Here is a 10485-nt window from a genome sequence, read left to right on the forward strand (position 1 = left end):
GGTGACTATTGGTCAAAACATTTTAATCAAATTTTTAAAAAGCACAAATGTATAATTTAAATGATATAGAAACTGTAGGAGATTCTAATTTTCTTAATTAAAAAAAAAAAAAAACACTGTTACTCGAAATGATACGACTAAATTAAAGATTATCCTCCGATTTGAAAGTGCAATTTTGGTTATAATGCTGTAGTGCATGAAAGCAACCATAGTACCATTGGCTACATCAAGTAATGTCCTACTAAGAACAATCAAAAGATTAACTGCTATAAAGGGCAGTCTAAACTTTGCCTTGTATGATTGAGAAAGTTAAACATCCAGAGATAATTGAGGCTAAAAGTGGTTCGGACCTCATTAGTCCATTAAACATCTAGCTGCAGTCAACACAAATCAGAAAAATATGATATCCTATTATTCTATATCCCCCACTTCTATAAAAGGGTGAAAGTTTTAATTCAATTTTCTGACAACTCATTTTATATTGAGGTAATTACTGTAACTAGGGTTATTGCTAATCATCCATATAAACTATATAATAAACCTTTTGCTGATTTCCTGTTCTTCCATTCCCTCTCTACCCCTGACCCCTCCCATCATTTTCTCCCCTTTCCCATCATTTTTTTTAACTAATCAATTATTTATTCTATTAATGATTTATTTTTAAATACCCCAGCCGCCCAGAACAGCCACCCAATTTGCTCTCTCTCTCCAAAATATCTACCAACACACACAAACACAATATCACTCCATTGAGACAAAAGAATCTGTCAAAAAACATTAACAGTAGAGAGAGAGAGTTCATCTTCTTCATCGCATCCTTCAACAACAAAACCAATTGATCCTGAAAGAAAAAAATTACAGATAAAAATGAACCCATTACTGTTTTAGCCCCTCTTTTCAACAATCCCTACCTTTCTCTCTCAACCCTAAAACAGTTTGTGAATAATTACCACCATATCCAAAAAGCATCATATCATGAGCAGCCTTGAAGAGTCTCTAAGATCTCTGTCCTTAGACTACTTGAATCTGCTCATCAATGGCCAAGCCTTCAGTGACTGTCACCTTCAGCGTCGAGGGTCGTCTCGTCCACGCCCACAGGTGCATCCTGGCAGCCCGGAGCCTCTTCTTCCGGAAATTCTTTTGTGGGCCTGACCCACCGTTGGGTCTAGACCCCTCGGGGTCCAGGATGAGTCCCGGTGGCACATCGTCATCGTATCACCGGGGGTCAGGTAGTTCACCGCAGCAGCAGCAGGTGATACCGGTGAACTCGGTGGGGTACGAGGTGTTCTTGTTGCTGTTGCAGTTCTTGTACAGTGGACAAGTCTCGATAGTGCCTCAGAAACATGAGCCGAGGCCTAATTGTGGAGAGAGAGGGTGTTGGCACACGCATTGCACCTCCGCCGTTGATCTTGCCCTTGACACTCTTGCTGCCGCTAGATCCTTTGGCGTTGAACAACTTGCATTGCTCACTCAGGTACCACTAGTCTCTCTAACTTCTCTCTCTCCCCCCCCCCCTCTCTCTCCCTCTGCTCCCCCTCTTTCTCACTTTTTCTCTTGGTTCTTCTGTGTGTGCAGTCTTATGTTTAGTGGATTTTGGGAATTTCTACAATTCTTGGGTTTTGATTTTGTTTTTGGGAAGTAAAAGCTTTTCTTCTTTTTCTATTATTTTCATTTTCTTTTTGGTACTGGGATTTCTCTCTCTCTCTCTCTCTCTCTCTCTCTCTTTCACATCATTTGTTCTTGTTCAGTTATAATTGAAATTGGGATCTTCCCCTTTCCAATCCCAGTTCTTTTTACCCCTCTCAATTTGTGTTTTTATTTCCTCCATATAAAGTAGCAAAGGCTTAACTAATTTATTTATTTTTTCAAGCATTTGATCCAACCATACTACTTTTTCTTCTATAGTAGTGTGTTAATAATCCATAGGCATCTCTCTTCTTCTTCTTCCTCTTCTTTAGGATATTATTCATGATTAAGGAGCATTACAATCTTCAATAAAAACATCCCAAAAAAATCAGGAGGTTTCTCCAACCAAAAAGACAAAAAATCCAACAAATGTTTTTTTCTTCCTTCTTGATTTCATGTACCATTTCAATTTTCTTGAATTGGGTTTTTTTCCTTTCTTTGAAATGCACATCATGACTTTCTAAATTTAGATCTTGATATCCAGTCTTGTCTTTCCACAGTAAACACTACAAATCCATCCCAAACATTCACTTTCCTCATTTGGTTTAACAGGATAAACGATTACAAAATTCAAGAAAAAGACTAAAACATCCCATCACTTTATCAATACAAATATTGTTAATGTACAAAAAAATCCCAAAAGTGCATATATCTAATCTATATATCTCAATAATGAAATTCCAACTAGTAGTACCATTAACATCATTATATACAATGTCCTTGTTTTTTGGGTTTTACAGAAGCAATTGGCTAGCATGGTGGAAAAGGCCTCCATTGACGATGTGATGAAAGTCCTATTAGCTTCCAGGAAACAAGACATGCATCAGCTTTGGACAACGTGCTCTCACCTTGTTGCCAAATCTGGCCTCCCACCAGAAGTCCTTGCCAAGCACCTACCCATCGATATCGTGGCCAAAATCGAAGAGCTTCGTCTCAAATCCTCCATCGCCCGCCGTTCAATGATGCCTCATCACCACCATCATCACCACCATGACCTCGGGGCAGCTGCGGATCTTGAGGACCAGAAAATCCGTCGAATGAGGCGGGCATTGGACTCGTCAGATGTCGAACTTGTCAAGCTCATGGTAATGGGGGAAGGCCTAAATCTCGATGAGGCATTGGCATTGCACTATGCAGTCGAAAATTGCAGCCGGGAAGTTGTGAAAGCGTTACTAGAACTTGGTGCAGCTGATGTAAACTACCCGGCAGGGCCAGCCGGCAAAACCCCGCTTCACATTGCTTCCGAAATGGTGTCTCCGGACATGGTGGCAGTCCTACTCGATCACCACGCTGACCCAAATGTCCGAACGGTCGATGGGGTTACTCCTCTGGACGTACTCCGAACCCTAACTTCAGATTTTCTATTCAAGGGGGCTGTCCCGGGACTAACCCACATTGAACCTAACAAGCTCAGACTCTGCCTTGAGCTCGTACAGTCCGCTGCTCTTGTTCTTTCACGCGAGGAAGGCAACAGCAATGCAAACAACAATCCTAATTCTTCGAATTCCACGGCGATTTACCCACCACTAAGCGATGATCACCATAGCAGTGGCAGCAGTGGCAGCAACATTGGGAACCTTAACTTGGATTCTAGGTTGGTGTATCTGAATCTTGGAGCAGCTCATCAAATGGGGTCTAGAAATATGGAGGGCCATGATCATCAAGATCATGATCATCATCATAGGGCGCAAAGTGGTTGTGACCCATCAACAATGTACCACCACTCTCACGACTACTAGTACTACGTAGCTATATTATTAGCTAATTAAGACTCGTGATCATCACTTATAATAATATTATTATTATTTTATATCTTTTTAATTATATGCATCCCCTCTTGGATGGCGAAGGAGAAAGAGTCGTCAAAATTCATGAAATATGATCTTATTTAGTCTAAGGAGATTAATTAATCGGTAGTGGTTAATTACATGTTTTGATTCTTCTCTTTGTTTCTTTCTATTGTCTCTGTTTTGTATGGTTGTGTCCGTATTTTTTTGTAGGGTTTTCGTTCATCTTCATATGAAATTGGAGGCATTGGGGTGAATGTTGATGAGACATTTGGAGAATCTAAGATCTTTGCTAATGCAATGCATGGGGTGGATGGAGATCGGAGACGCAGGTCAATCTTTTCTTTTTAACCTCTTTGGTTTGGCCTGTCATCTCCTTTGTATTTATTGATCTATCTAATTTCATCGCGTATTTATTATGCTCCATATATTTTCTTGTCCCCCACCCACCTCTCATCATCCCTCTATGCATATTATATTCGCATTATTCGATATTATTTAAGTTAAAAAAATATCATCATTTCACGAGCTAAATCAGTATAATAATTCGTTATAAAATGTTTCATATCTGACTAAATGGTTGAGGCATTATTATTTTTTTAATTTAATTATGTATATAAATATGAATTGGGTATCATATGGTAGGGGTATCTTGCTAGTTTTTTTGTCTAAATTTTATTAATTTGTAAGGCATTGTTTGGACAAGAGTCACTTGACACAGGGAATTTTAGGGAAATGAGCTGTCTCGTCTTATGTGCAATAAGCTGTGTGAAAGGAAGTTTTGTTTAGCTGTGATTTTGGCTAATTAAATTATTAAAAAGGAGGTATGAGAATACATTGCTGTGGACAAATTGAGTGGTTGTCTTGCATGAATGCAACAATTGAGTGTGACAGCACCCTACAGACTACTGGAGACTACTTAAATATGTATATGTATATATACATATTTATATATATACACACATATAATATTTTTTTTCCATGAAAATCTGTCCCGATTCGCTCGTTTGTAATTCTAAATTTCTAATCCTCTTTTTTGTCTCACAATACCTTACCGATTTTCTTATATATGCAGAGTTAACATGCATGCTTCCACAAAGCTTACAGCTAAAACCCTAGTTTTTTTTATTGTACCATATGGCGGTGACTGGTCTCTTTCTAGATGTAGAACCCTAAATTATTTAGCTACACTGTCGTCTCTCCTGCATTGTACAGGATTCTTTGTTATATTCCTTTTGAAATAATTTTTTGGTTAATTTTTCTGTCTTTCATCAACTTCGAATTAAAAGAAACTAACGATATAATATAGAAGAAACAGTGTTTCTTGCACTCAGTAATCTATGCCGATTTACTTGGGAAAACTGCCCTACAAATCACAATAAAATCTTAATTATATTTGGTAATTTAGTAGAATAAGGAAGATAAATCATGCCTTAATCTAATTGAGAACTCGTGAGGACCAATTGCATATTAGCCACAAAATCAAAACCAACTAAAAATTAGGTTGTTACTCTGGAGTGCTATCTTCATGATATTAGGTTGTTAGCTGATCAAATTGGCGTAGTTCAGTTTCTTTTTGTTCGTAGTTTAAGGGATATGGCAGCTCACAAGGTTGCTGCATTTACTGCCCTGCGTGGGATTGGTCCAGAATTCTTGTTTAATACCCTTACAAAGGATGTAAACGTTTCTATTCATCTTTAATAAATTCTACTCTTTTGACCAAAAAAAATAAAAAGAAAACCTTAAAATCCATGAACCATTGGATTACTCATTTTCTTGTTTTTGATTGATTAAGTTGTCAAATAGTTTAAGCCTTTGGATCTAAACTAATATAATCATGTTGTCAATTAGAATTTGTTTGGTATCATTCTTGGATTCAATTTTTTGTTTTTAAAACTATTGAGTATTAAGTAATTTAACTACATTCATTATTTTCAAAAGAAAAATTAGATCCGAGACGAAGGAACCATACCCTTAGCTTCCTGCTTGATTCCACCATTTTAATGCATGCGTATGAATATTGGAGAACAATCTAACGATATAATGAGTGTGGAAAAAAAACAAGTGATCTAATAAGTGCATATACTATCAATTTGAGCTGAAGATTTCGGGCATCAAGATACATATGTACATATTTAATTATGATGAGTAATGTTAGGGAAACCATTTGATGGGCATTCAGGTTAAATGGAAGGAACATGGGGAATCACTCAATTAGGGGCAACGGAATTACTTACATCGCTAATTGTGAATTCACTTAACGCAGCCAAGCCAAATGCTTGACTATAGAAGGAGGAAACAATCACTCACTTCAATTGCACATAGTGAATATATTTTTCAATTCATTCAAGTCTCTCCTTCAAGGCTTTCTAGTACATTATTTATAACCTCTACAAATTAATAGACCTCAAGTTTCTATGATATCCTTACAACTCCCAAAATAACTTGAGAAATTTTTATGGGACTAATATTTCAAACTTAAGTAAGGTTTAGACTTCCAATATGCATGGGTTGTCAATTAATAGACTATAGTTACAGCATCACCATCTATTGAAACTATACTTTATAAACCACATAACGTGAATATTGATGATTGAATTATACTTGATTAACGAGGTTATTTTATATTGGTGACAATGATGCTAGAGAGACAATCTACTTGAACAATATTTTTGTAGACAACATAATGTAGCAATCATCAACCGCCACATCAAGTGGTCTATAATATGATCTCTCTAGCATTTTCTATTGGTAACACATCATATTTTATGGTCTAACTAGATTGTCTCTCTAATATTTTTCATTTATATATATTTTTCCTAGCCTTTAGGCATACATGAATATATTGTTTGTATCTCTCCTTACTCAGTTGTACGTGAATGAAAATGTTTATGTGTTATTATTTCCTTAAATTGTTGTTACAATGGTCACCCTTTCTACTCACTCTAACTAGGCATCAAATTAAGCAATAACTAATTAAGAAACTGAGAGATATTATGTAACATAATAAATAAAATAAAAAAATTGGGGTCAAATAACATGACCAAATAGTACCTGAGCATGGGCTCATCATTTCGTAAGTAACTACGTAAGATTGGATTAGAATGAATAACTTTTTAATTTTAAGGTATGTCTAGGAAAGAATTAAAAAAATATTTCTAATTAGAGGACAAAAGATAGATTAATCATGAAGAAAACTTATATCCTTAAATTTACATGTATGTAATGCGCTTCTAATTACCCAAATAAAAAAATTATTTACTTGTATTTTGAATATGCCCTTAAACTAAAAAATTTACATAGTTATCCAACTCAATCCTACGTACATACCGAAGGAGCACGTTGTTTCTTGTTGAAGTCATAATTTACTAATTTTTCTGGACGTATATATAGTGAAGTCATTTCTTGGTCAAAAATGTGTCAGTATTACCAAAAACCTTTTGAATATTATTATTAAACAATTCTCACATGCTAGCTTTAAAAGTTGGATTTATATGAAGTTTCTCATTTCTTTGACGGATAATGCTAGGGAAATCAAAATTTTAAATCAAATGATATGATTGTGAATAATTAGATTATTAATCAAGCGTCAAACGAAAATTAGTTACTGACAAGGTTCGAACCCACATCCCCATGCAATGGCTCAACTATTTTCCACCACTATGGTAAAGGGCCACTTGCGATTATTACGTTGATTAATATGCTTATTTCCTATTAGTGACACATTTTCCTAAAATATTAGTCTCCTTAGCATTATCCTTCTTTGATATGGATAAAAATGAAGAACATTTTGTACGATGCAGATGTAAGCCGGAAGTTAATGCAAGAAATTCAACTTTTCTCTTTTTTTTTAGTTTTTATTCTTTCCTTCATCTGTCCAAGAAAATGGTAAGTATCTAGCTCCTAACTAATATTTCGAAATCCTTACACAATCCCCAAAACTTATTTAACTTCTCTGCAACTGACTACCATCATCCATAAGTAGTGATCAATATTGTCATAAAAATTGGTGGAAGCATGATAAGATTTCTCGTGTTGCACTTCTCTGCAACACGAAGAAGTAAACGTCTACCAGTTATAAGCCTTTAACATTAATGTTATTCTTAACCTAGCTAGCATACATAGCATAGTTACATAATTAGCGAAGTACAAGAAGAAGAAAAAGAGAAGAAAGAAAAAAACCATGACATTATATTTAATTAGTCATTCTTTATATCTTATGTAACATCTCATTTTACCATTTACACTGTATTATGTTTGACTTTTACTCCGGTATTCCTTTTTTATGTCCCACGTTACGGCATTTTATCAAATTGGTTGAAAGTGACGTTAGTTTCACAGACATAGAGGCTCTTTGATCTTTTCAACTTGTTTTGACCTTAAGAACATCTAAAACTGCAAATATAACCCACGCACCAAAAACAAAACCCCTCCAAATTAAGCAAATTCCCTCCTTGGAAACCCTAAGTGGCTAAAATCTTCCAAATTGTCACTAAAACCAACAATTTCTCTAGCCTATCTATATATTTACTGATGACAAGACCAAATTAGAGACAAATGCCATGTGAGTAAAACTAAGACTTTTTTAACTTAGTTGATGGAATGGTGTAAAGTAGGACAGAGAAAAGAACATGAGTAAAGTGAGACAAAATAAAATGTACAAAATAAATAAAAATTTTGTGTAGAGACTCATATAGAGATTTTTTTTTTCTTTCTTGTGGAACCAAAGACTGATAACTTACTCTCATGCAGACTAATGGGATCGTAATACCATATAGTTGGAAAAATCAACAAAATGGAAAATAGTTTGACAATGTGCCAATTTGGTATCACTAAATTGCATCAGAGTTTGAGCTGACGTGCATGCCATCCGTACGTAGGGTTTAGCATATTCATGTCGTATAGGGTATTGCTTCTGCGGTTGCTTGGACATTTGAAAGAACAGAAACCCATCAAGATTTTAAACTAAAAATCCCATGGGACTCGGAGAGGACTTTAATTATGTGTTAAGCATGCAGCCAGCTTAGCTTCTCACTGTGCAATCTGCAGTGATAAAACTAATCAATTTATGTAAAATAAATGGAATTAAAGAGCTTAAAGTTTCTCGTCAGATAAACAATTATCTCTCGGGTCATGTCTTTAGGTCATCTCCATTCAAAAGGATTAAATATAATCTCGTACAGAATTATAGCCTTGCAAAATATTACTTTTAAATGGACAGTGTCAATGCCATACTCATATATCATCTCTAACCGAAGAGACTAAACATAACCCCCTCAATAATTTATTATTTTTAAGTTTATATTTTAAATTTATTAGTTAATTGAATTAAATTACCGCTTGATGTTTTCAACTTTAGCCGTTGAATTTAAATCAATTATTGGAACTGAGGAATTGGGCCCCAAAAAATGATTAAGAGGGGGCTATATTTGGCCAGTATGATGTCCTTTCACCCAAATAATGGTCTGGAAAGCTCCATACAGTTATAGTCTAGCCAATAGTTGTTTTTGAGCAAATCATGCTATTTTATAGTTTTTGGACCTTTAGCTCTCTCCGTTAGAAGTGACTCGTTAAGGTGCACATGGCGCATTGTGATCGGAGGATTTAAGACCCTTATCTTTTCCCACCAAGTCAGTTCGCCGTTTGACTTGGCCATGATTATAAGGATTACGTTGGGCCAGCCCTGCTACGCTAATATGTCTATCAAGCCTTGCTAGTTCTACGGAACCATTTTGGGCTTTGCTAAGCCTTCGATGCCCGCTAGCTCGGCTGAGCTTGATGCCGTGTTGTTAAGGCCATCTTCAATAGAAAAGGTTAAAAATTCAAAAACTAAAAAATTATTTTATTTGTCGAAAAATTCATCTCTAATCAACAACTAGACTATAATTTTATGGAGCTCACGATGCTATTATTTGACCAAAAAAGGCATCAAGCTGGCCAACGATTAAATTTGAAAACATGCAACGGTAATTTAATTAAATTAACCAATAAATTTAAAGTATTAAGGTTTAGAATAATAAATTATTAAGGGACTATAATTCTGAATGGGACTATGTTTAGATCTTTCGGCTGAAGATAACCTTAGTGTCAGTGCAGGAGGTGATTCTTTAGAAACCTGTGCGGAAACATCCACAGCATTGTCGAAACCATGTTTTACTTTATTCCAATAGAGCATATATTCTTTGTATAAACTACTTGCCGAGCCTTCACTAATGAAAAAAATTAGCATTAGTGTACAACTGTCATGTTCTTACACATTTTCTCAACACTTTGGTACTTTTTATTCTCCTCTTGGGCACGTAAAGAATCCAAATCAAAAGCAACCCCCATCTCTCTCTCTCTCTCTCTCTCTCTCTCTCCCTCTCTATTTTTTTTTTATTAAGACTTTCTGTTTGCTTTGGAATTGTATGACGTGGATGAGCCTTGCTTTCCTTCAGTTTTTCTAATGCAAATTTTGGGTCACTAAATCTGTTTGCTGGAAGTGATTATGTAAGGGCTAGAATCACTTTTGACTTTTGAGGCATGAGAAGTGCTTCTCTATAAAATGAGTTACACTTTCTGATTTTATCGAGAAGCTCATGGGAGGTGGTTCTGCATAAAATCTCCCGAAAGTGATTCTACCCTAAGTTGTTTTAAGGATGCACGACTGACGCTAACTCTTTCCGGAGTCCTTTCTCAAGAATCAAAACCACATGTCAGCTGAGCGGGTCAAAACGAAACCTATGTGAATCATAATATGCTCTTCAAACACATAGACCAACTAGAAGCACTTCACCACCACGTTTAGAAAAAGCCCCTTTTGATATTACACTGCTAGCAGCCGACCCTTATCCGAATCTTTAATCCAGTATTACTGTGGCCCTGTCTATATATATGCATTTACAGATCAATCACCATAACTTCCACATACAGATTAACACCAGAGTCACCGAGAAAAGTTAGCTGATAGCGTCGCTCGTTTCTTCTCCAAGATGGCCAAGACAGAGACGCAAGAGAACCAACCTCCACCAGG

General features: G+C 35.9%; 1 protein-coding gene across 1 annotated transcript; it reads left to right on the top strand.

The window, feature by feature from the left end:
- The first annotated feature begins 589 nt into the window (after positions 1-589).
- Positions 590-3496, top strand: LOC103940637 (BTB/POZ domain and ankyrin repeat-containing protein NOOT1). Its single transcript, XM_009350786.3, is given in 3 exon segments — positions 590-1056; positions 1058-1474; positions 2427-3496. Coding segments are annotated over 3 exon segments (1497 nt in total). The 5' UTR covers positions 590-975; the 3' UTR covers positions 3426-3496.
- Positions 3497-10485: the final 6989 nt, after the last annotated feature.

Source organism: the organism of the source record quoted next, unplaced genomic scaffold (assembly GCF_019419815.1).
Source record: "Pyrus x bretschneideri cultivar Hongxiangsu unplaced genomic scaffold, Pyrus_bretschneideri_v1 Contig9, whole genome shotgun sequence".
Taxonomy (NCBI): Eukaryota; Viridiplantae; Streptophyta; class Magnoliopsida; order Rosales; family Rosaceae; genus Pyrus; species Pyrus x bretschneideri.